The sequence below is a fragment of the Canis lupus genome, chromosome 20 (genome assembly GCF_003254725.2).
Source record: "Canis lupus dingo isolate Sandy chromosome 20, ASM325472v2, whole genome shotgun sequence".
In the NCBI taxonomy this organism is placed as follows: domain Eukaryota; kingdom Metazoa; phylum Chordata; class Mammalia; order Carnivora; family Canidae; genus Canis; species Canis lupus.
In genome coordinates this window covers 51075543-51099710 of record NC_064262.1, presented here as the reverse complement: position 1 = coordinate 51099710, position 24168 = coordinate 51075543, and the positions used below count along the sequence as shown (strand labels likewise).

Below are 24168 nucleotides of genomic sequence, written 5' to 3'. Positions count from 1 at the left end.
CCTCAGGTCTCTCTACAAAGAACCATCACTAAGGTAGCCCTCCAACCCCTTATCTCCTTGCAGACTTTATTTTCTCTGTAGCATCAATCATTACTTGACATTCTATTAGATAATCATTTTTTTAAAGATTTTATTTGAAAGAGAACACAAGCAGGGGGCCAGCAAACAGAGGGAGAGGGAGGCAGAGGGAAAAGCAGGCTCCCTGCTGAGCAGAGAGCTTGAGGACACAGGGCTCAATCCCAGGACCCCAGGATCATGACCTGACCTGAAGGCTGATGCTTAACCGACTAAGCCACCCAGGCACCCCTCTATTAGATATTTAATTGAATATTTGTTTACTGTCACTTTAGAATATTGGCTTCACTTGAGCAGGGATCTTTGTTCTATTCACCGTAAATGTCCCCATTGGGGCCTGGCACACAGTAGTTGCTCAATAAATGCTGAATAGTGGTAAAAACAGCTGTGAGTGACACCTGGGTGGCTCAGTGGTTGAGCGTCTACCTTTGGCTCAGGGCGCAATCCCCATTCCGGGATGGAGTCCCACATCAGGCTCCCTGTGTGGAGCCTGCTTCTCCCTCTGCCTGTGTCTCTGCCTCTCTCTGTGTGTCTCTCATGAATAAATAAATAAAATCTTAAAAAAAAAAAAAACAGCCATGAGTTCACAGGGACACAGTCTGAGACTTGCACATGCAAGTCTTAATGTGTATCCCCCAAAGAACTTCATGTTGGGCACTGGGGTGGCCTCTTAGGGTCAGGGACACAGTTGTGGCCTTGGATCTCGGAAGTTATGGTCCAGGTGGGAAGATGAACATGAATGAAATAACCTCAGAGCAATAGAGAGACGACTTTTTTTTTTTTTTTTTTTAAGATTTTACTTATTTGAGAGAGAGACCATGAGTGGGGTGGAGAGGCAGAGGGAGAAGCAGACTCCCCGCAGAACAGGGAGCCTAACATGGAATCCCAGGAACCTGAGATCATGACCTGAGCTGAAGGCTGCTGCTTATCTGAGCCATCAGGTGCTCCCGAATTCTGGTAGGTTCTAAGAGGGAGACCAGTGAAGAGCTGAACTCGAGCCTGACATAGCAAGGGAGTGAGGTATCTACTTTAGACTGGGTGGTTAAGGCAGGCTGCGCTGAATATGTGGTGTGGGGCTGTTCCCCTCCCCCCACCAAAGAATGAGAAGGCAGCAGCTATGAGAGACATGGGGGAGGGTGTTCTGAGCTGAGGAATACTGGAAGTAAGTGGGTCAGGGATCTGAAGGCTGAGAAATCTGGACCCAGGCCTTCCCCACAGGCTCACCCAAGAGAGATGAAGGGGGCTTCCCAGGGGCTCACCCTCTGGCGTAGGTGGCCAGGCAGGTCTCACTCAGGGCCATGGGAGACCAACCCCACCCTGGCTGCATCCCACCAGTCCTCCCAGTAAGCACTGGTACCCTGTGTGTTCTGGTGACAGTGGCAGAGCTGAGCTCTGGCCAGGACCTCCTTCTCCCATGTGGCTTTTGGCTTCAGGCTACGCACACCTTTTGGTGGGGTTAGAGAGATCTTGAAAGAGGGGGAGCGGGACACAGAAAGGACTGATATGCATGAAGATGGAGGAAGGTGACATTTTGCAGGCAGGGGTGGAGCTGACAAAGGGACCAGTGTGTGTGTGTGTGTGTGTGTGTGTGTGTATCCCTGTGTGCCAACATGTATTACCTAGGTGTGTTTCCTGTGCGTTGACATATGGATCTGTACCATACACGTGTATCCGTCATGCGTCCATTGACACACATGTCTATCAGATGTGTGTCCGTGAGCGCATGTTTCTGGCTAGTGTGTGGTCTGTGTGTCTCCTGTGTCAGCACATGAGAGTTCGTCAATGTGTCTTGCATGGATGTAAATGTGTGTCAGCTCACACATGTGTATCTGTTTTGTGTCTTTTAAGATTTTTTTTAAAGATTTAATTATTTACTTGAGAGCTAGAGAGCACAAGCGCGGGGTTGGGGAGCTGAGGGAGCGGGAGAAGCAGGCACCCCACAGAGCTGGATCCCCGATCCCCCGGAGCCTGGGATCATGACCTGAGCGGAAGGCAGATGCTTAACCGACTGAGCTATCCAGATTTTATTTTTTTAAGTAATCTCTACACCCAAGGTGGGGCTCAAACCTACACCCTGAGATCAAAAGTTGCCCACTGTACTGACCTAGCGAGCCAGGCACTCTGGGTGTCAGTCTTACCTGTTATTTGTCCCCACCTGTCCCCAGCTGTTGCCCTGTACCGGCTGCGGTGAACATGGCTAACATGGCTAACTCTCTGCAGGGAGAGGGCCGGTCCCTGTGCATGTCCCACATGCAGTCGCATGTGTGTCCCTTGGAATCCTAGTGAGAAGACACCTGCCCTCATGTTCCTGGCGCCGGGGAGAGGGGTCTAAGTGTGCATGAGGTGGAATCCCCAAGTCACAGCGCTCTTTCTCACAGTTTTGTTCTTTATTGTTACTGCTGTTCACAATATGAGTGTCATTGCTGAGGACGTTTTCTGAGGGGAGGCTCAGCCAACCCTGATTGGCCCAGGGCCCAGGGAGGGGGACAGTGGCCCCCTGAGATGGGGACTCTGGAGCCTGATGCCTGGGTCTTCCACCTGGGATCCCTGAAAGGGAGGGGGCAGAGAAGAGGCAGGCTGGACCCCCGAAGACCCCAGCTTCATCTTCACTCCTCCCGGAAGGGCTTCTGCCCATCTCCCCCCTGGAGAAACTGAGTCAGGACAGGCTCAGCTGGGTGAGGAAGGGCTGGCTTACCCTTCCTGAGTTGGGCCTTGGTGGGGGCCCAGGGACACCCCACATCTGCCACATAACTTCTTGGGCTGGACACTTTTCCTGGGTACTAGCCAGCAGCTGGAGCAGCGGGTGCCGTACTTCTTGTACCTGGGGTGGGGGTACGAGAAACCGACATCAGAATGCAGCAGAGGCCCAGAAATGACCACACGGGAAGCCACTTTCCCCAAGGGTGCGGGCTTCCCCACCCTGGCTAAGCATCCAAACTCCTCCCTCCATCCTGAGGACCTGATACCACAGGCATTGCAGAGAGGGGTCCCATCTTCTGCATCTCTCCAGAGTGGGGTCCTCTGGGTTCTACAGGAAGCACAGCACCGTGGCCCTGAAGGGGGGAGAGGTGAAAGGGTAAGGGGGCAGAGGCCCAGGGTCTGGGCTCAGGAGGCCTGTGCACGTGGGGCATTTTGCTGGCATCTCTGGGAAGGCCCCGCCTGGCTCTGGGCCGGCCCTGGGTATTAGCAGAGCTAAGACGGAGGAAAAGCCAGCAAGGGAGACAGATGGCAAAGCTAAGCAGAGGAGGAAACCGGGGGTGGGGGTGACTCAGCCCGAGTGGAGGGAGGGAGGTGCACCATGACTCCTTCTGGATGGGTCTAAATGGGGAAGCAGGATGGGAAGAAAGAGAGAATGGGAAACTGCCCCCCCTTCCCCAAATATTTATAGCTCTTCAGTCACCAGGACTCACCCAGGGCCTCGGCGCCTCCTGAGTTGACCTCAGGGCCCCCGGCAGGGCCTGTAGAGGGAGCCTGAGCGCGGCTACCGCAGGCCAGGCTGGAGAGTAGACAGGAGTTAGCATTGGGGGATCTGTATTGGTCCCAGGCAGTGGCCCCTTGGTGGTGATTTACTGTCAGGATCTGGAGCATTCCCCCCCCCCCCCCCAAGGAGGCATCTGACATCTGAAAGGCCTGGCCTTGCCTCTTGTTAGGAATGATAACAATGGTTATCACGTGAAGAGGTGGGAAGTCTGGGCCAGCCTGACGGTTTGAGATCCTATTTCTCCCAAGTCCTCGCTGTGTGACTCTGACCTGGGCCGGTTCACCCCTCCTTAGGCAACCTGGTAGTCCCCCGCTCCCAGGAGGTCACCATATTGATGCCGAACTTAGTGCGGACACCCGATCGGCATAGCGCACTACAGCCCAGAACTCCTGGGGTCAAGCGATCCTCCTGCCTCAGCCTCCCGAGTAGCTGGGACTACAGGCGCGCGCCACCGCGCCCGGCTCACTGTGTGACTCTGGACAAGCCATCTCCTCCTCTGCACCTCAGCTTCCGAATCTGCAAAATGGGCTTCACAAGGCTTCAGTGAGCCCAGATATATCCAGTGCTACCTGTTACCTCTCAGTTGTTCCTGACAGATGGTGGTCATTATCATTACTGGGAAAAATAACAGTGGCGGCAGCCCTCTGCATGTATGATCAGGCCCATCTCATAAAGAGGACCTACGCCCAGACCAGGACGTTGTTGGGTCATGGCAGCAGGGCTGGGGCCGGCACCAGCCTGAGGGATTGCTCAGAGACGGGGTGCTACTAGTGAGCAGATGCCTGGAGGCCCCGGGGGACCCAGGCCCCTGCCCCCACCATTATCACTGTAACTTGCAAAAGGGCACCCTCCTCTGGGCCAGCCCCTACCTGTAGCTGGGTATGATCTGTAGGCTGGAATCCGGCTTTATCTGGAACTTCAGGGTCACCCCCTCGAACCGGGGGTCCACTTTCTCAGCGCCCTGGTGGGGCTTTGACTGCTTCCGGGGTCTCCTCCGGGGTAGGGCTGCGGGGGCTGGGGGAGCCTCCGGGGACCCCAAGCTGCAGCTCGGCTGGCTGACTGGGGTCAGCATGTTCTTGGCATCCCTTGCCAGAGGCGAGGGTCCCAGAGTCTCCAAGGCCTTCAGCTCCCAGCAGGGCCCCAGGGTGTGGGTGTCCCAGGCAGGGGTCTGGACCAGCCCCTCTGCTGTTTCTTGGAGGAAACGCAGGGCAGTGACCGAGTCCTGGCGTGCAGGCCAGAAGGACCTGGGGATAAGGGACAGTGTGGTCACCCCCTTCCCAGGGCAGCACCTACGTAGTCCTCAAAGACCTGGGCTGAGGGGAATTGCGTGGCCTCTGAACCCCAGCTGACCCCACGGACCTCTGAGGACCAGAACTTCTTCTTTTTAAGTACCAGAAACTAACACTGTGACCCCTGGATAACCCCAGGAACCAGGGCCCATGACCCTTTGACCACTGGGTCAGGTTCGGGGAAGGGGCCGCTCCTTAACGCACCTGCCATTGGTTCTGGGGCATCCTGGGGTCCTTGGTGCCTGCTGAGCGGGGGACGCCCCCCGGGGCGACTTAGGGTCCAGACACGGCGGCGCCAGCAGCTCTTGCAGCTTCGAGAAGTCTGAGACGGGCGCGGCCTCCATCGCGCCCGGCCCAGCCCCACTTCCCTAACTGCGCCGGCCCCGCCCACCCCAGCCCACCGATGAGCCCCACCTGAGTGCAGCGGGCGTGCCTGGTGGGGGCGCTCGGGCCGAGGCCGCGACGAGCCCCACCTGGGCGGGGCGAGTGGGGTTGGGCGTCCGGGTCCCGGCCCCCACCCTCCGGCGGCCTGGCTCCCACTCTGGCAGCCTTCGCACCCCGGCGGGCCAGCCCGGATCCCTCCAAATCCCTCCGCCGGGGGGGCGGGGCCAGGGCTGCACGTGCGCTCCGCTCGGCTCCCACGGCCTCTCCTCCCGGGAGGCGCCGGGTGTGCGCCCGAGGCGAGGCGTCCTCCCCCCACCCCCGCGGCCCCGTCGCTCCTTGGGAGGGGAGAGTTGGGGGTGCAGGAGACGCAGGGCCTGCCCCCCGCCCCCCCAGGACAGTCGAGATACTGGAGGTGTGCGAGAGTTTTATTGTCTTTCCGGGCAGATTCCACCCTTCTCTACATACTGATTCTCAGGAGTGTGGGGGAGGCTGCCCCAGCACGGCTGGGTCCCCCCACCCAACCGGCGCCGGGGCACGGGGTCTCTCTGAGGCAGGGGCTTTGGTCTTCTGGTTGCTTCCAGCATCTCTGGGGCCTGTCCACGCCCTGGGCTGCGCTGGCCCCGTGGCTATTCCTCCAGTCCTGGCCCTGGGGCCGCGGGCGTCGGGGTGGCCCGGCTGCCCGCGTCAGTGGGGCTTGGGGACGTGGCCGTCCACGTAGAAGTTCCTGGTGATCTTGGGCAGGGTGAATTCGGCCCCCTCCAGCTCGGGCGTCAGCACGATTTGGCAGCCCAGCCGGGAGTTCTCCTGAAGAAGGGGTGCCATGTCCAGCATGTCCTCCTCCCTGGAGCAAGGAGAAGGGCGGTTCCGGGGTGGGGGACGAGCGAGCACGGAGGGGGCACCCCTTGGGCCAGCGCCGCCGCCAGCAGCTGCAAGGGGGAGAGAGGCTGCTGGCAAGCCCTGCCGCCCAGAGCCCTCGGAGCCGGGAGGGGCCGCCCTGCTCACCTCTCCTCGGGAGGAGCCAGAAGGTCCAGGTGGTCCTCGCTCACGTACACGTGGCAGGTAGAGCACGCCAGGGAAGCTTCACAGGCCCCTGGGGGCAGCAAGTGAGGAGGTGCCAGTGAGGGGGGTCAGAGACAGGGAGAGGAGGCCCTCGCCTTCCCCAGCGCCCCGGCTCTCCTCCCAGGCCCACGCCTCTACCCTGTCATGGACTCGGCTAGCTGTTCCCGGGCACCTCTGAGGTTTGCAAAGGGACGTCCAGGGTGCTCAGTCTCCCAAGGACCCCCCAGCAGACTGTGGACCAGACTGTGTACATGGAACTTGAACGTGGGCTTGACTTTGGTGTAGCTGAGAGGGGGAAAGTCAGGCAGGGTCCCTGTAGGCCCTTGCCGGGACCCTGTCGCTGTGCAGGGCAAATATGTTCCTGTCTCCCTGTTGCTCCTGAAGATGGCACCCGCTTCCTCCAGACTAGTGTGGCAGCGGCGGAGGTCAGAAAGTACGGGTTGAAAGACACAGGAGCTGTGGCTTCCTGCTTTTCCCCGCATGCATCCCCACACTTTGGATTGCTCCAAGACCTGTGCTTTGGGGGATAATGTCCCTCCTGGTCTAAAACCTTCCAAGGGGTTTTCACAGCCAGAATAAAACCAAACTCTTCCACTCAATCCTTGAGATCCTCCCGACCTCCCTCATTGCATTTCAGCCACACCGACCCCTCTGCTCACCTCAACGCACCAAGCTCGTCCCCACCACGGACCTCTGCACTTGCTGTACTCTGTGCCCTGGAATGCTCTTCTCTCTACTCTCACTGTGGCTAGATCTTTCTTGTCTTCAGGGACTGGAATCAACTGTCTTCCAGTTCCCCCATCTCCTTTTCCTTATCCTCTCCCCACTCCCCAACTCCTTACCTGGTCTTGGTATCTCTAATTTCTGCACGGCATTTACGGTAATCTCAAATTACCATCTGAATCTCTGGGTTTACCTGTGCTCCATCAACCTGGCCTCCTCTCTCTTATTGGCACTGAGCCTGGCATGTAGGTGCTCAAGAGACATGTGTTATAAGTGAATGGGACAGAATTCTCTCCTACACATGTTGGATAATGATGAAGCAGCAAGGTAGCCTCCTGACCCAGAAGAACCTCCCCATCTCCTGGGGATAAAATGCCTGGACCTTGAAGCCCTGTTTCCCACCTCATTAGCATCCTCATCCCATGAGATAGAGATTATCTAGCACAACAGTCCCACTAGGCACTGCACACTAACCATGTGCCACACATTAAACCATCTGTTTAATCCTCCATGGCAACCCAATGAGATAGCAGCTGAATTATCTATCCATTTTATAGATGAGGAATCAGGCGCAGAGATGTAAAGTACCTTGCTCAGGGTCATACGGCTGGTAAGAGGCAAAATCTGAACAGAAGCCACTTGCCTCTAAAACTCACATTCCAATCTCTGCCCTGGACTCCTGGTGATTGGATTCCAGAACAGAACTTGAGGTAGGCCTGCCATGACCAGCCCCCCAACATCCCCACCCTCAATAATGATTAAATCAGGCTCTGTATTATATTTACCCAACAAATAATCCTGTACATTTTTTTTTGACTGCCCTTTCCAGCTGCTCATGATATAATTACATGATCCCCATTAAGTTGAAATTGACATGAAATGACAGGGGCCGGGAGGTCTGGGTGGCTCAGCGGTTGAGCGTCTGCCTTTGGCTCAGGGTGTGATCCCAGCATATCGGGATCGAATCCCACATCTCCCTGCATGGAGCCTGCTTCTCCCTCTGCCTGTGTCTCTGCCTCTCTCTCCCTGTGTCTCTAATGAATAAATAAATAAAATCTTAAAAAAAAAAAAAAAGAAATGACAGGGGCCTTATCTGTTTTGTACAATGCTGCCTGGCACACAGTAGGTGTCTGATACACATGGAAAGGAGCACAGATTAGTAGTGAGAATAAGCTGGCTTTGAATCTAGTTTTGTCACTTATTTGACCTTGGATCCTGTCAACTTAACCTGGGGCTGTTTCCTCACCTATAAAATGAGACAATGATCTCCCCTAGCACATAAGCTTGTTATGAAGATTCAATCAGTCAATAGGTATTTAATGCACTCAAAGTAACATCTGCTTTTATTATCTTTCATTTAACAAATACCGATTTAATACGTGTTACATCTAAATACCATGGCAGGCAACCGTAAGTAGCAACAGGCTTTCTGATCTCCTTCTCAGGACAGATGACAAAAAGAAAACAAGACACTGAGAAGTGCTATGAGGACAATACAGCACACTGAGATGGCAGAGAGGCCAGGGATGGGGGCTTTAGCTGGGCCGAGGGGAGGGGATTGTCAGGAAGATGACATTTACACTGAGACCTGAAGGATGAGATGGAGCCAGAAGATCTGGTGGTAAAGTACTTGAGATATCCAGAGCAGCACATGCAAAAGCCCCGAGGCAGGTATGCACTTGGCTTTTTGTTTGAGGAACAGCAAGAAGGCCAGTGTGTCTAGACTAGAGAGAGGAAGGAGGGAGAGAATACAAGCTCCTGGAGGGCAGGAATTTTAATAACCTATATAAATGCTCACTATATAATTGCTGAATGAATGAAGGTTTAGAGCCGGTCGGAGTTTGAGATATTGGAAAGGAGTCTGGATTTTAGCCACGGTTTATGGGAAGCCATGGGAGGAGTTAAGTGACAGAGAATCATATCGGATTTACGGGGTCTTTTAAACAATGAATAAGGGCGTCCCCAGTTCCCAGTGCAGGGTTCCCACCTTCCAGGTCTATTCCATGGCGCTGGGCCAGGTGGAGAACATTGTCCCCCACTCTGCCGCTCACCGGAATCCGCTGGCCTGACCGGTCTACGAACACCACATTCACCCTGGGGACAGAGGAGGGTGCAGATGCCAAACCTGATGATGGGCGCGGTGGCCAGGTCACATCTAGGTTTAGGAGGCTTTGATGGCAGGGGAATAGGACGGTGTCGAAGGGGGACACAGGGCAAGGCGGGGACCAGAGAAACCTCGTGGGATAAAGAATAGGGGGCTTGGCCCCTGCACTCACACGTCCCCAGGCCGCTCGGGGCCGCCAGCTTCTTCCTCCCCCGCCGGCCGCGAGCCTGGAAAACACGGTTGGGTGAGCGGCCGCGCGGCGCCCTGAGGGGTCCGACGGACCAACGCTGTCCCCCAAGGCGTCCCAGGTACCTGTCGCTCGGAATCTTCTAGCTGTCGCTGGCGCCGCCGCCTCCCCAGACCCCCAAACGCCCCCAGGCCGACTCCACCAGGCTCCCCTGGCCGCCCGCAGGAGAAACCCGGCACTCACGCCTCCCCGGGCCACGGAGGCGGCCATGACAGGCGTCACGTGACCCGGGCCTGGGCATGCCCAGTGGCAGCCACGCGACCCGCGGGCTCGTAGCTGCCCGAGTATAAGCACCGTCGTCCGAGCTGGGCGCGCCAGGGGCAAGACCCCAGGAAGGGGCTGCTGGAGTGGGAGGGGGCCTGGCAGGCTCACCCCCACACACCTGCGGGGCCATCCCGGACCTCCCACCCAGGCCCGCTGTGTCCCAAGAACCAGCCAGCTCTGCTTTCTTTAAAACCATTTACTTACAAACTTTAATTCAGCAAAGGAAGGTCTGTGAGAGAGGACTGGGGAGACGACACCCCCCTGGAGTGGATGTGGACCCCCCCACCCAGAGTCAGAGGAGGGAAGCTGGTGGCCCAGCCGGCCAGGGGGAGGGCCCAGGATCTCCTCAGGCCGACAGGTCCCGCTGGTGGGCAGGGGGCAGAGCTTATCTGCATGAAGTTGCTGGACTGGGCACTGGGCCAACAGGCGGCCAGGAGGCCAGCTCCAGGTTATGTAGCCTGGGGATGGAGAGGCAGAGCTCATCTTCAACACGGGGGCGGGGTGGGGAGACAGCAGAGGCTCAGTGAGATGCACAATACCTGACTCCCACACACTGACATGACAGCCGGACTGGTTTAAGCTGGCAGAGAAAACCTGTCTCTGCACCTAGGCCTGGGCAGGAAGGATGATGGGGCTTGTTTGCCAAGACCAAGGCTTTGGCCTTCTACTGTCCTTAGAGTGGGGACCCTGGGTGGAGGTGCCCAATCCCCAGGCCAGAGCCATTTGGTCCTGAGTCAAGCTTCCGGAGCTCGGCATCTAAGAGGCTCTGACCACAGGGCCTGGGACCTGGCTTTAAGGCATCAGAAGGCGAGGGAACTGTGGCAGGGGGCTGGGGACCCCAAACTGGACTACAGGCCAGAGTGGGCAGGCAGGGGCAGGACACAGCCATGCCTGCGGCAGACACGAGAGAGAAAAAGGGCTGAGCCATTTCAAACCCAAGAGTGTGGAATGAAGGCCCAGACATGCTGGACCCTGAAGGAATCAGAGCTGGGGGTCGTCCTGGATTATTTAAAAAATAATACAAATTAGAAAAGGAAACAAAAGTCAATTGTCAAAGTTAAAAAAAGGGGGACAGTCTCTGATCCTCACGGGAGGTCAGGGGAACCTCCAAGGCACTCGAAAGGCCAAGATACAGGAGTGATGAGGCAGGAGAGGACTCCCAGAGAGACAGACACAGGCGGGTACAGGGTGGGGAACAGAGAGCAGGCCAGGGCCCCTCTCTCTTAAGGCTGTAGTTTCCATGCCGGGAGCAGGCCGGAGGTACACAGTGGCCCCCAGATGCCCCCACACTCCTTGGGTTCCGGCTGGTTGGTCAACGAAGTCTTTCAGAGATCTATTACTGAAAGGGGGGGAAAACACAAACAGAACACCAGAAAACCCAAAAGCGATTTGGTGCAGGCCCTTGAGCATCTCTGGCACTGGCCCCTTAGAAAATCCTCTTGCGCTTCAGGTAGGAATCTGCGTAGTGGCCGCCCAGGCCCTGGGAGTGCTGGCCCACGTAGCTGCCTTCTGGGCTGGGCTCAGGTGAGGGCAGCAGGTGGGCAAAGCTGCGTTTCTGGCCACCCAGTGGGGTCTAGAGACAGAGGGGACGGGGTGGCAAGTCAGAGGCCATCCAGGGGCCACCGCTCCCCAGTCCTGTGTGGTCCTGCGGCCCCCCATCCACTCACCCACTACGTACCTTCAGCAGGTGGCTGTGGCCATTGGGCCCAGGGCCGAGGCCCAGGAGCCCTTCTCCAGAGCCCAGTGGAGAGGAGCCAACCGCCTGGGAGACATGGGCGAGAGATGGAATGGGAGAGAAAGCAGCCCCCGGGGCAAAGGCAAGGGGTTTCAGGCTGGAATCCTGCCTCTGCTACTCATCAGCTAGGAGACTGGGGGGAAGATGATTTCTCTTCTCTGAACCATTTCCTCATCTGTCAACTGGGGCTGATCTCACCCACACTGTGGGCTACTGGGGAGGGAGTAAAGGTGGCCAGGAAAGCTGGGCAACATGAGGTGCAAGAGATGTAGGCATGGGGAGGGCAGTCTGTTTCAGTTCAGCCCTGAGCAGAGCTGGACGCCCACTCTGCCACCACTCCAGCCTTGGCCCAGGCACCAAGGGCCACAGGGGCTCCTGCATCCTGGCTGTCCCTGGGGAATGGTCCTCAGCTGGGGAAGCTCCTCACCTTGTTAAGGTGGCTCTGCTTGAGGCCAGCCTGCAGGCCACTGGTGAAGTAGGAAGTGGGCGAGCCCGAATAGAAGTGGGAGAGGGGCCCCCCACCGCCTCCACCACTCCGTTCTCCAAAACCACTGGGCGGGGGTGACATCTGCAAAGAGGGGGTGGGCTGAGTAAGACAGATTATGAAGAACCCAACCCCTTTTATAGACCCTCCCAAAGGCACCCCTCCACTCTGCCAGGGGCTTTGTCACATGATTAGCTTTGGCCAACGGGATAGCATGACAACAAATAAAGGCAGATGTGCCTGCCCTCCCTTCTTCCTGCTGGGAACCCTGGAACCACCTGGGGCCACCACATGCAGGACAGCATCACAGGGTGGTCTGCTGGAGAATGAGCTCCATGTGCAAGAGGTAAATTGTCCCAGCTGAGGCCCCTTCACCTGCTTAATAAGTGCCAGGTCATAAGTGCTAGAACCACTGCAGACTACTGAGCCCCAGCCGGGCCGCCTGGGTGACTGCAGGGAATCACCACCCACCTGCCACCTCGAAGATTGGTGAGAAATAAAATATTTGCTGTTCTAAGCTACAAAGTGGTGGGGCTGCTTGTTATGCAACAAAAGCTAACTGATTCGCCCAGGAGATGATGCAAAGGTCGGGCAGCTCTTACTTTGTGTCGGCTGGGTCTGTGAGGCCCTAGAGCTGGTTCCCGGGGGTGGGAGAAGAGCCGCCGAGGTCCCACATCCTGAATGAAAGTGGGAGAGGCATATTGGGTTAGAGGTAGCACCAGCCTCACCCCCGGCTAAATTCCAGGACACGGCTGTTACCGAGGAAGCCTGCCCCCTCCAGCAGAGGGCACACTACTGTGTGGAGGCAACTTTCAAGTGCAGGGTGGGGCAGCTGAGATGACAGTGTTTGCCCTGTGGCAGGGAGTGGTTATACCTTGGCCCCAGAGACAGCTGCCATGAAGGCACGTGGCCCCTGTGGGGTCGGGTGTTCACAGAGTTTCAAGGCCAGCTTGGCATCTGGGTTGTGTGAACTCTTCTGTGTGTTAGTATTGACATTTATTTCAGTTGTAATTTTTTTTTTTAACCCAGTGTGGGCTGAACAGAACACAGGGGGCCTGTTGGCGGCCTGGCTCCAACATCGGCTCTGGGGGAGGTTGGAATCACAGGAGTAGCTCTCCAGGCACAGAGACAGGAGTCAGAGAAGAACAGAGACCAACAGGACACCAAGCCTTGTCTCTGAGAGGGAGAAGCACAGCCTAAAACCTCTTGGGAGATAGAGACAGGAAGCAGCTCTGATGTGCAGAGACAAGCAGACATGAGATTTAGGGTAGGGACTGTGTCTGGCACCTTCCCCGCTATCTCCCTAGCATCTGCCTGGCAATCAGTACTAGAAGAACAATGGTTTGAAGAATGATCTGCTCTAGGGAGGTCACCGGGTCACAGCAGCAGCCCTCGGGAGGGCTGACCACATGGCAGTGAGGTACTCACCGAGGGGTAGTCGAAACCATAGCTGTCAGGCAGCCCTGGTTCAGGGGGCAGGCGGGTGCTGGCGAGAGGGCTGAGCAGGCGGGACTTGAGCTGGAAGGCTTTGCTGCTGCCACCACCTCCACCACCAGCTCCAGGGGCTGGGGGGTTAGGCAGGTGGCTCTCAGCTGGGCGGCGGCTTCTCCCTGTGCCTCCCCAGCCCCGAGCCTCCTTACCCGCCAGGTTGCTGGCTGGGAGTAGGCTGTGTAGGTTCAGGTAGGGATTCAGGGGGATCCGGAAGTCCTTTGGGGGTTCCCCCAGCAGCGAGACCTGTGGTGGGAGGGCTGGATTCGTGAGGACCCCTGGCAGGCAGGACCGTGCAGGGCAGAAGGCTGGGATGGTACTGGGTGCAGAGAGGAGCCTTACCCCAGAGGGTGCTGGTAGAGGCCCGCTGTCTTTCTGGAGGCTCCTAAGGCCAGTGCCTCGGAGTCCCACTGGGGCAGGGGGTGGAGTGAGCTGGGCTGCTGGGGGACCCAGGCCTATGGCTTCCCGGTCACCCCCAGAGGGGCCAAGCAGTGGCGGCAGCAGAGGTGGTGGCTTCCCTCGCCGGGGTGGCAGCTCCGGGGGCAAGGCCCCCCCTACAGAGAGAAGGAGGTGTTGGTGTCCAACCACATAGGACCTGTCTTCCTGGGGCCCCGAGCCTCTGCTTGAACCAGGACCAGGAGGTATGTGGTAGATACTGAGCAGAGCCCTTTAAGCACATTAACTCCCAGGATGCTCCCGGCCACCCTAGGGGTAGGGGCCCACTGACAGATGGAGCCACTGAGACCCAGAGAGGTTAGGTCATGTGCCCATGCCCAATAAGCAAAGAGGCTCAGAAAGAGGAAGTGGGAAGGGGTCCAGGAAGATGAGGAGGGGTGGGGTCTGTGTTACCTGCAGAGAGCTCCCCAAGAAGGGGGTTGGCCGGCTGGGCCCCAGGCTGAAGGGTGCCCAGGGGAGAGTCTCCCAGGATCCCTGGCTTCTGGAGACAGAGCACAATCAGCTGGAGATGGGCCAGTGTGGCCTGGACAGCAGACAGGGGTCACCACACCCAGTACACCCAGACTCCAGGCCACAGCCAGTCATGGGCAGACAGGAGTGTTCCCCAGTGTCTATAACACCCTACCCATCACCCATCCGGCCACCCAATGGTGACAGAGGGCCTCCTGCATCCCAGGGCTCATCTGAGGCCCTGAGGAAACCCAGGGGACATGTCACCATATGATCAGCATGTCAGGACCCCATACTGCTAATTGCTGTCAGACATACACAGAATGACCGTCCTTCCTACGCACACCCAGCCCCCTTGCTGATTATCATGGAAGCACAGTGTCCAACACAGTGTAAGAGCCACACATGGATCCAGTCACTTTTAGCCACACAGAGGTGCAAGCCCCTAATTCCATCAGCTACTGTCAGACATACCATGTCACTGACTTGGCCCTAATGACCTATCCAAACCGGATAGGTCAGTGGTGTGTGCGTGTGTGATTTATCTACTTCTATGTGTGTTGTACCTATTTGTGTGTGTGTTCATATGTGTGTGTCTTGGTCTGTACGGGTCTCCACGTATGTGCGCTGAGGTGAGGGCGAGAGACTACACTACTCCTCTGTGAAGCCTGGACTTTCTCTTCCAGACTGAATCACTACCTGAGTCCTAAGCACCTGTGACAGACCAGGACGTGTACTGAGCCCCACAGACATAACCAGATGTCCCATAACCCCACCAACGGCAAGCCACTGGCAGATGCAAGTGGGGTGTGAAATGGCCAAATGAGGGGCTGGGGAGTACATGTGGATGCGGAGGTCTCGGGGGCCCAGGGCCAGGCAGTTACCTTCTGACTCTGGGTCTGCAGGGCGAGCTGCAGCAGCGCCGTGGATAGCGCAGGCCCGTTGAGCAGCGGCATGGCTGGAGGTGCACCCAGGAGGCCTGGGGGGGTACCAGGAAATGAGCAGTGGACCCTGGATGGAAGCACCTGCCCTAATTAAGCACAACCCTGGGCCCAAAAGCTCCCAGAAAGCAAGTATGCCCCCAAAAGAAGGCCCAGGAAGGGTCTGCTGCAGGGAGGGACAGTCCCTTTCCATTACCCCGCTTCACTGCAGGCAGCTCTGCTCCCCCACTGAGGGGGGCTCAGGGCACCAGCTCCCTCTGGTGACTGCCACACTCATCCCAGCCCCTGCTTGCAGGCTCAAGTCACCTACAGCTTACATGGGAAAACCAGGGAAGCGCTGGCTTCTGAGAGTGCTGGGGACCCTGGCTGCCACTTTGCCTGGCCCCACCTTACCCTGCTTGCCCCCTGCATTGCCGTGGAGCAGGGGGTTCAACAGCAGCTGGAGGGAGGCAGAGGGCCCCAGGTTGTTGAGTAGCTGCAGGATGTTAGGCTCCGGCAAGAGCCCTTTGCCCCGATTGAGGGCCTGCAGAGAGAAATGGAAGAGTGGCTTAGAGCCCCACTAGGCCACAGGGATGTGGGCTTACCCTCCCTCACCCCCAGAATCCAGTGGGCACTGTGACTTTTCAAGAGAAGAGGGCCTGGCCCCTAGTTCCCCCACCCCCATCCCCGGGAGCACACCTCCCAGGCACTCACCGTGGCCTGGGCAGCGATGAGCGCGGCCAGCATGCTGCGGCCAGGGGGCCCTGGGGCACAGAAGGAGACGCGCAAGTGGCTGCCCCCCAGGGCCAGGCCGTCCGCCCGCTGCTGCGCCTCTTCCGCCATCTCTGCTGTCTCGTACTCCAGCACAGCGAAGCCCTTCAGCTGCCCATCCTGGCCATATGCTAGCTGGCATGGGGGTGGGGGGAGGCAGACATGAGCACCCAAGTGGCAGGGGCTGCCCTCACATGGCGGTCACAACAGTGACCAGACTCTGATCCTGATGATGACAGTGAACTCCCAGAGAGGGTGGGTTTTTAGCCCTACACCCTTCTGAGCCCAGTTCTTGCATTAGCTCATCGAATCTTGTCAATGGTTCTAGGAGGCTGCATCCTATCCATTTTTCAGAGTGAACAGCTGAGGTTTGGAGAGGTCAACATGCCCAAGATCACACAGCTGGTAGGAGTGCAAAGCTGGGACCCACCTCGCATGGGTCAAATCCCCAGGGCTTCCTGCCAGCACCACTTTGGGACTCTGATGGGGGCTGCCGAGCACACAAAGGGGCAGGGAGGTAGAGTGGCACACTCAAGCTAGAGAGCTGGGAAGAGGAGGCGCTGGTGGGAGACGAGATGGGTGGCTCTGAGGCACTGCTCAACGGAACCTCAGGCTGAAGACACAGCAGCCAGGGCTGGGAAGGACACAGCTTGGGAGTGAGACAGGTGGCCTCCAAGCTGGGGTTCACGGCTGCAAGTGCCAGTTAGGAGGGAAGTCACATAGCCAGTGAGGCCCCTCTGTGTCCCCTGACCCTGGGGCCAGATGTGTTCCAGGATTGAGACGTTTTGGAGAAAGGGAGGATGCCAGGTGTCAAGTCGGGTCAGGCTCTGCCACCAACTCAGGAAACTAATTTCTTGGTTTTCAGGGTGGTGTTGCTGCTGGAATTGTGGGTGGGTGCTGTCCCAGGGCACCCCAGATCTTGGGAGAGCGCCCAGCTGGACCTGCGTGCTCATAGGCTCACAGGAGTTATTTCACTGTTATCGCAGAGCCAGGCACACTCAGCGTATCCACTCGGCAGGGGAGGACAGGCTCAGAGAAGGGTGGTCCTTTGCCCAGGCCACAGAGCTGAAGCTGGAGCTGGGAGCAGACAAGGCTGCGCTGATGCCCTTAAAGAAGCTAGTCACCTCCATGTGGCTATGGCTGTTTCAAGAACCAATGATGCTTCTCCTGGTCCCCGGTGACACACAGTATGTTTTGGAATCAAGACAATGTCCACCCATGAGGACAGCAGAGTCCATGAAATGGAATATGGTGCAGTCACAACAGGACTGAAAAAGCTCTGGTGTCTGAGCACGAAGATATGCCCAAGACAGGGTGGAAGAACCAAACCGAAGCAGGCACGGCATATCTGGGTCAGGAGAAGGGGAATGCAAGGACATACACACACGTCTGGTTAAAAGGCATAATAAGATCTTGCTGGAAAGAGACACCACAACCTGGTTTGAGCAGGGGCTGCAGGCAAAGGCATGGGAGGGGGAGGGGGCTTCACTGCTGACCTTTCCACACCTGCTGAATTCCCAAACAGAGCTGGATAGCCCATTCACAAAAATATATAAAAAGAAAAGGTTTCTTAAAACACACAAGGCCTTGTGATACCTGTTTTATTCGTGCCCACATCATCAAGATATTATGAAAACTGGCCTGTGAGTAAATGGCAAAGCTCACCAGAGCGAGCTGCCATGGCCTTTCCCGGATGTTCTCATCTCGGTGATGCTGAAAATAACATTCCCCACCACGACAGCCAATTCCCAGCTCGGCCTCCAACCTTCTTGGAAGGTGAGATTGCTGACTTAAGAGTGCAGGCCCCCAGGGTCAGCTGCCTGACCTTGACTCCCAGCCCCCTTACTGGCAGCCTGGTGTGGGCACATCACTCACATGCGCAGCCTGGGGCTTGTTTTCCTCACCTGTAAGGTGGGGCGAGCAAATGAACCCACCTCAAAGGGTGGTTGTGGGGATTCAATGAGAATCCAGTGAGAGTTCTGTAGGTGTGCACCTGCTCGGGGTGCCCAGGTAGGTGGCTCCAGCCGTCATCCCACCTCTACCGCACACTTCCCCTTCGCCTGACAAAGGCCCTGGTGCAAGTCTCCCACAATGTGCTCCATCTCACAGATGAAGAGCAGAGGAGTCAAAGGGCAACCAAGGCTTCACAGCCCCCACCTAGGGAGATGAAGGCTCAAACCTCAACCTGCCTGACTTCCTGAGCCCGGCCTCCATTCAAGCAGGGTAAGCAGAAGAATGAACAAGTAGCTACTCACAATAACCCAAACAAAAAGCGCTGCTAGCCTCATTTCCAGATTGGGAAACCAAGGCTCAGAGCGAGAACTTATAGTTGGTCACGGCCCTGCTGTCCTACCTCTACAAGATAGGATGTGGCTGCCAAGCTGAGGCATCTGTGTCCTGAGTACCCCCACCTGGGGCCTAGCACATGGTCGGTACACCACGGAAGGCAGCAGTATGACCAAATGCAAAGTGAGTGTGGCGCAGGGTTCGTAAGATGTTGGAGGCCCCAGGTCCTGGCATGCTGTTTGCACAAGGGAAGCAGGACCCACCCATGGCCACAGAACTGGGGTCAGAGCCCATCTACCAGCCTCGGTCAGGCTGGCCTGGGGCCCTGGAGCCAGGCTGCAGCGTTCCCATTCCAGCCCTGCCATGCCCTGGCTGTACAGCCCTGGGCAAGGCACTTGGACTCTGTGCCCCATGAAAATGGGGTATTACTTGCCTCTCTGGGCTGTTATAGGATGAAGGGATTCTAAGTAATGTGCTCAAAGGGTGCTGAAGGAATGTCCAGCCTGTAGGTAAGACTACCTGGGGGCTGAGGACTGGGTCTGGCCTGTTCTGACCCCACTGTGCCTGTCACAGGGCTATGCACGTACACAGAAGTATGTGATAAACGTGACCTGAATAAACCAGACTGTCTTGCCAACCCAGTGTGTGAGTGTTAAATCCCTTTTTGTCGAGGAGGAAAACCAAGATTCAGAGAGTGAGTGACTTGCCCAGAGTCACAGAGCAGGGCTGGAATCCAGCCAAGCCCACTTCCTGACCTCAAGGCTTAAATGGACTGTGGGTTCTCTGGACAGCCTCCTTAACACCAGGCCTAGGGACAGAGGGCCACTCAGCAAACATCTGATGAACACAGAAGCGGGAGCAAGAGGTGAGCAAGCCTTGCACCGAGCTTTTACAAAGGCAGTCTCACCTGAGTTTTATAGGAGGACCAAGGCTACCGAGGTTAAACAAGTCGCTAAAGGGTGTACAGGGATCTGAACCCCGGCCATCTGGCTCCTAGCTGGGCTGTCACCCATAATACCACGTGGCCTTCCTAACAAGAACCCCATTCAAAGTGGCATTGCGGCTGCTTCCCTAAAAAGGGACCCAGGAGATTAGAAAAAGCAGGTGACTCCAAAGGGCCCCTCTGAGGTGCTCTGGCCCTGGCACCCGCTCCGCCAGGCTTCTGCACCAGGCACAGGGCTCACCTGGCAGAAGGTGGGTGTGTGGACCGCCGACAGTGCCCGGCGCAGGGCGTCCACGTCGCTGAAGCCGGGTGGCAGGTGGTCAACGCAGAGGCAGCGGGAGTGGAGCAGGACGGGGGTCAGCTGCCCAGCATCTGTCCAGTGCACGTAGAGGGTGCGAGGGCCCAGCGGTTTGCCCAGCAGGTCCGACTTGGCCCGGGCGGCCGAGTCCTTCTTCATGTACTCAGCGAAGCCGTAGCCCTTGGAGTGGCCGGTGCGCTCGCTGTAGACCAGAAAGCAGCGCTCCAGGCTGCCGAAGGGCCGCACCAGCTCCTCGAACTGCTGCTGTGTGAAGCTGGGAGGCAGGTTGGCCACGCAGAGCAGGGCGTCCGTGGGCTGCAGCTGCACGGACAGCTCGCGCTCCCGCAGGCGGCTCTGGTGGAAGGCGCCGATGGCCGCCTCGGCCTGCTCCCCGTTCAGCAGAGTCACAAAGGCTGCGGCAGGAGGGGGCGCAGGGTCAGTGGGGACCCAGAGGGCCCCGCCCTTCACCCCAGGCCGCCCACCACCTCCCTCGAAACCTTGCGTGACCTCAGAATACCCAACCACCTGGACATCTCAGGTAGTGGCCGAGTGAACGGCTGCCGGCCTTGAGCCACTGCTGCGGGCAGGCGTCTCCCCCCTCCGTGAGCCCCGCTCCCCACCCACAGCAGCGCTCACCTACTGCTGAGTCCCAAATGTGACTAACTAGGTGACGCATGGCAGTGGTGAAGCTTGTGGTCACTGGAGCCTGAATTTCAATTCTAGCCCCTGAATGGCTCTGGGGTCTCAGTTTCTTCACGTGAAATGAGATTAACACACTCCTCACAACCCCTATGTTGCCAGCAAAGAAACAGATCCAGAGCAGCACCCTCTGTCCCCTGCCTCCGTGGAGAAGCCTGGACTTGAACCCAGGCAGGCAAGCCCAGTGCCTTGCTTTGCACCCCTTCTGCTCCCCTCCTTTCCAGGCCACCCACTCCTCTCATATCCAGGCCCACAGCCACTCCCGGAGCCTTCCCAAAGGCTAATCAGACTGTGCCAGTCCTTGACTAGGGGTTTCTCATGATGAGGGCCAGTGGATCTTGTGTGGCTTGGCTGACCTCCTCTTGCATCTCTTGCTGCTACTTCCTGGACTGTGCCGGACACACTCCACCTCAGGCCTTTGCGCCTGCTTTTCCCGGAGCGTGGAACCCTGACCTCCATGCTGCTTTACCTGGTTAACCCCCACCCACCCTTTAAGCTGCCTACAAACATCACATCCCCCAGAAAGCCTCCCTTGGCTTCTCCTGTCTCAGATCCCAGCTCTGTGCTCTCACAGGGCTCTGGAGCTTCTGGCCTAATGCGTGTAGGGTACAAACTTCCATGTCTGCACCTGTCTGAATAACATCCTTCTCCGCAGATTAGACTGTCTTAGCTTGGTTAACAGTTATGTACCCAATACCCAGCACACAACATTCAATAAACATTGTTGGAAGACTATATGAATCAGAGTGTCAGTTAACCTCTGGATCCTCCATGCCTGGCACATACGCACACTAGGTGCTCAGTAAATACTTCTGATTCGCTGCCCCTGCCAACATTTACTAAGTACCTACTAGCACTTTACATACCACAGCTTTTTAGGTTTTTAATTTTTTTTTTTTTGCTTTTTAGGTATTTTAATGTGTTCGGCCTCATGGCTAACCCAAGCAGGTCATGCTTAATATGCTGGTGAGAAAACTGAGGCTCTGGAGGGTAAATCATTTGCCTGTGGTCACAGAGTGAGGAGAGACCAGGACTTGAACCCAGGTCCATTTGCCTCCAGAGCCCAAGATCTTAAACACCCTAACCCATCAAGTAGGTCTCGAGGGGTTACCTGTCTTTAGCTTCTTCTCATCCATCTTACAGATTGCAAGAAAAGGCCCTAGAAGATTTAATCTGGCACAAATCAATGCCTGGCAAGTGTAGACAGCCGTAGAGAGCTTCCCATGCCAGGGGTTGGGGAGTGCCAAGGCTGAGAAGACCCATCCCTGTTCTCACAGAGCCAGCCACTCAGTGCAGGAGGCTGGTGAGTGAGAGACCGACCATAGCCCCGGGTGACAGTGCTATGATGGGTGGGGCTGCCTGATGCCACCTGGACGGCATAGTGGACAACTACGGGCACCGGCAGAGGGAAGAACCTGGAACCTTATGGGGGCCCGAGGGGACAGGAAGGCTGGGCCACATCCCTGCAAGATAGTATCAGGAGGAGCCTCAGAGAGTTTTGGAGAGAGAAAATAATGAAGGTTAGGGCCAGATTTGATCAGATTTGTGACTGGATCAGAGCTGGCTACTGGGGGGAGAGCAAGCAGGGGCGTGAAATCCAGGAGGCAGATAAGCCAGAGGGAGGCTGCTACTTTGGAAGAGATATAGGGGGCATGGATCAGATGGAAGTTGAGGGAATGGAGGGGCACCAATTATTCTGGAGGACTTGAAGGAGAACACCAGACAGGCCTGGGTGGCTGGCTGGCTGGGGGAAATGGTGAGGGAGGTGGGGAGCCCAATGCCCAGGTATCTGGCTGGGCAGCCCTGGGGAGGAGCACCAAGCCCTCCCACGATGCCCATTCCCATGATGGGCACCCAGGATGAGACAGAGTGGGAAAACAATCTGTCCTGCATGGCCTAGGGGACGATGCTGGGCCCCAAGTTCAGGAGAGGAAACACCGGGCCTGGACCCTCCCAGTTTCACGGACTATCACCTCCTGCCACTAGCCCAACCCACAGCCCCACAAACCTGTCCCTTTGTATTTGTCCACAAAACAGTACTTGAGCTCATAGTCGCTGAGCAGGTCGTGCACTTCCTGCGGAGATAGAAGCCAAAGGACACGGAGTCACCAGGGGCTGAAGGGAGCAGCCCAGTGCCACCTCCACATGGACCAGCTACGGAGGCAAATCAATTAGTATCCTCCTTTTACAAATGAGGAAATACACGCAGAACTGGGGTTCAGAGCCCAGCTGCAGACTCCAAGATTTGAAATAACCCAACACGCCCAAGAGTCAGATGGGTCTGAGTTCAAGTCCCAGCTCTGCTGAATGCCCTTAGGGAAGTAATTTCAACCCGTCTGAACCTATTTGCAAGTCTGACTCTTTCCAACATCCCAACAAATCAGGTATTAACCCATTTTGTAGATGAAGAAACTGAGGCTCAGAGAGACAAGGAAACATGTCCAAGGTCATGCAGTTGGCTAGGGCAGCAGAGGGAATGCCACCCAGGGGGTACCTGACTGGGGACCCTGTGTACTTAATAAGCCCACATTGCATGGCTTCATGTGCCTCCTAATTCCCTCCTGCTGACAGAGCTGGCCTTCTGGTAAGCTAGCTTGGAAGGCCAACTCTGGGGCCCCCTATAGCCAGACACACCGTGCCCCGTGAAAGAGAGTTCCCAGCTAAGAGATGGTAGGCACTAGGAGAGGCAGCCCTACAAAAAAAACAGATGGTGCTTAGTGGCATCTGCCTCAGGTCTGTCCCCAAGTCTGCCCCTCCCAACAGTTTGAGACCCCCCCCCCCCCCCCACACACACACACAGCTATGTGCCTATTTATGGGCAGGGAGAGTCAGTGGCAGATGTGTGGGTGGGTCAGAGAGCAGAGATTTTTCAGCAGCAGGGAAAAAGAACCCATCCCACTGTGGCAGGGCAGGGCAGACTAGATGCAATCTCCCTGGGTCCAAAGAGCACCGGGAAGCCCTGCCCCATGTAGGCCCCAAAAGAAGGGCACCCCTGGCCAGATCAGAAAAAGGAGAGAGCACAGAATAGTGCCCCCCCCCCCTTTTCTGCAGGTCTGTGAACTGGGGGCAGGAGACTCCATTTTTCCAAGTTAATCCAGAGGCACTGGGGGAAGAAAGACCTCGGGAGCTACCACAACTTCCGGATCTCGCAGAGGAATAGATAAACGCGTGCTATGGAAAGGCATACTCTAGTCAACCCTGAAACTTCTGGACACAAGGTCCCGCCACCCCAGGGTAGAGGGGGTGGGGAAAGACACTATCAGAGCAGGGAGCAACTGGCATCCCTACTTCCACAGTCCCAATATAGCAGCCCATTCACAATCCCCCAACAAGGCCAAAGTTGCCCGCCCCCTCCCAGTTCCCCGCCCCTTTCAATCACTTGGTTTCGTCCAAGCCTGTGGTCGCCCCTAGCAACGTCCTCCCTCAGCCCAAGGTTGGTTTCTCCCTCCATCACTGCCCAGCCCCCCCCCAAATCCTGCTCTTGGTTTCTCCCGATCCCGCACTGATCCCGCGCTTGGACTCTCCCGCCGACGCCCCCCAGCGCGGGCCAGCGTTGGTGTCGCCCGGTTCCCCCCGCGCACGCGCAGGGTGGTATTTCCCGCCGTGCCCCCCCCCCCATACCTGGTTGGTCACGTCCCCCGGGAGGCCCCGGATCAGTATCTTGCGGCGGTTACGGAACTGGCGCTCGGTATGTTCTAGGCGTTTCTGGATCTCTTCTGGATCTAGGGGCGGGAGTTCTTCTTCGGGCGCCCGGCGCTCCGCGGCATCCTCAGTTTCAACCTCGGCCTCAGCCTCCGGGCTCAGCGGGGGCCGGTGAGTAACGGACACGTCGGCCGCCATCTTGGGGAACCCGGCGCCTTCTGGGACCAGCGAGCCTGGGCGGAGCGGCATAGAGCGGCAACGAGTGCGCGCCCGCCGATTGGTCAGAAGAAGCCCCACCTCCTTCTCCACCCCCTCAGCCCATTGGCTAAGGCCCAGCCCGCCTCTCAGAGTTCAAGCCGCGTCTGGGGGC

At 57.2% G+C, this 24168-nt stretch overlaps 3 protein-coding genes across 10 annotated transcripts; all 3 read right to left on the bottom strand.

The window, feature by feature from the left end:
• Positions 1 to 2443: 2443 nt before the first annotated feature.
• Positions 2444 to 5561, bottom strand: ZGLP1 (zinc finger GATA like protein 1). 4 transcript variants are annotated; one of them, XR_004807324.2, is made up of 6 exons: positions 5050 to 5561; positions 4426 to 4800; positions 3486 to 3571; positions 3042 to 3128; positions 2771 to 2896; positions 2444 to 2622 (listed from the first exon to the last, which is right to left on the bottom strand). XR_004807324.2 is itself a non-coding variant. In XM_035702759.2 (6 exons), the coding sequence occupies exons 1-6, from the start codon at positions 5187 to 5189 to the stop codon at positions 2524 to 2526; spliced, it is 960 nt and encodes a 319-aa protein (XP_035558652.1). In that variant the 5' UTR covers positions 5190 to 5561; the 3' UTR covers positions 2444 to 2523. The 4 variants fall into 4 exon arrangements, 3 of the variants coding, with proteins under 3 accessions (XP_035558652.1, XP_025313258.1, XP_048953648.1); XM_035702759.2 differs by having other exon boundaries at positions 2995 to 3128; XM_025457473.3 differs by having other exon boundaries at positions 3035 to 3128.
• A 75-nt stretch (positions 5562 to 5636) lies between these two features.
• On the bottom strand, positions 5637 to 9822 carry FDX2 (ferredoxin 2). 4 transcript variants are annotated; one of them, XM_049097693.1, is made up of 5 exons: positions 9546 to 9822; positions 9288 to 9342; positions 8999 to 9105; positions 6232 to 6319; positions 5637 to 6070 (listed from the first exon to the last, which is right to left on the bottom strand). In XM_049097693.1, exons 1-5 carry the CDS (start codon positions 9820 to 9822, stop codon positions 5914 to 5916), a joined length of 684 nt encoding a protein of 227 aa, XP_048953650.1. In that variant the 3' UTR covers positions 5637 to 5913. The 4 variants fall into 4 exon arrangements, with proteins under 4 accessions (XP_048953650.1, XP_025313266.1, XP_048953651.1 ...); XM_025457481.2 differs by having other exon boundaries at positions 9428 to 9712; XM_049097694.1 differs by having other exon boundaries at positions 5896 to 6033.
• Positions 9808 to 24051, bottom strand: RAVER1 (ribonucleoprotein, PTB binding 1). 2 transcript variants are annotated; one of them, XM_025457475.3, is made up of 14 exons: positions 23778 to 24051; positions 22165 to 22231; positions 19401 to 19870; positions 15874 to 16065; positions 15574 to 15703; positions 15124 to 15218; positions 14183 to 14270; positions 13676 to 13887; positions 13486 to 13579; positions 13274 to 13410; positions 12448 to 12522; positions 11789 to 11929; positions 11305 to 11388; positions 9808 to 11199 (listed from the first exon to the last, which is right to left on the bottom strand). In XM_025457475.3, exons 1-14 carry the CDS (start codon positions 24045 to 24047, stop codon positions 11053 to 11055), a joined length of 2202 nt encoding a protein of 733 aa, XP_025313260.2. In that variant the 5' UTR covers positions 24048 to 24051; the 3' UTR covers positions 9808 to 11052. The 2 variants fall into 2 exon arrangements, with proteins under 2 accessions (XP_025313260.2, XP_025313259.3); XM_025457474.3 differs by having other exon boundaries at positions 13274 to 13579.
• Positions 24052 to 24168: the final 117 nt, after the last annotated feature.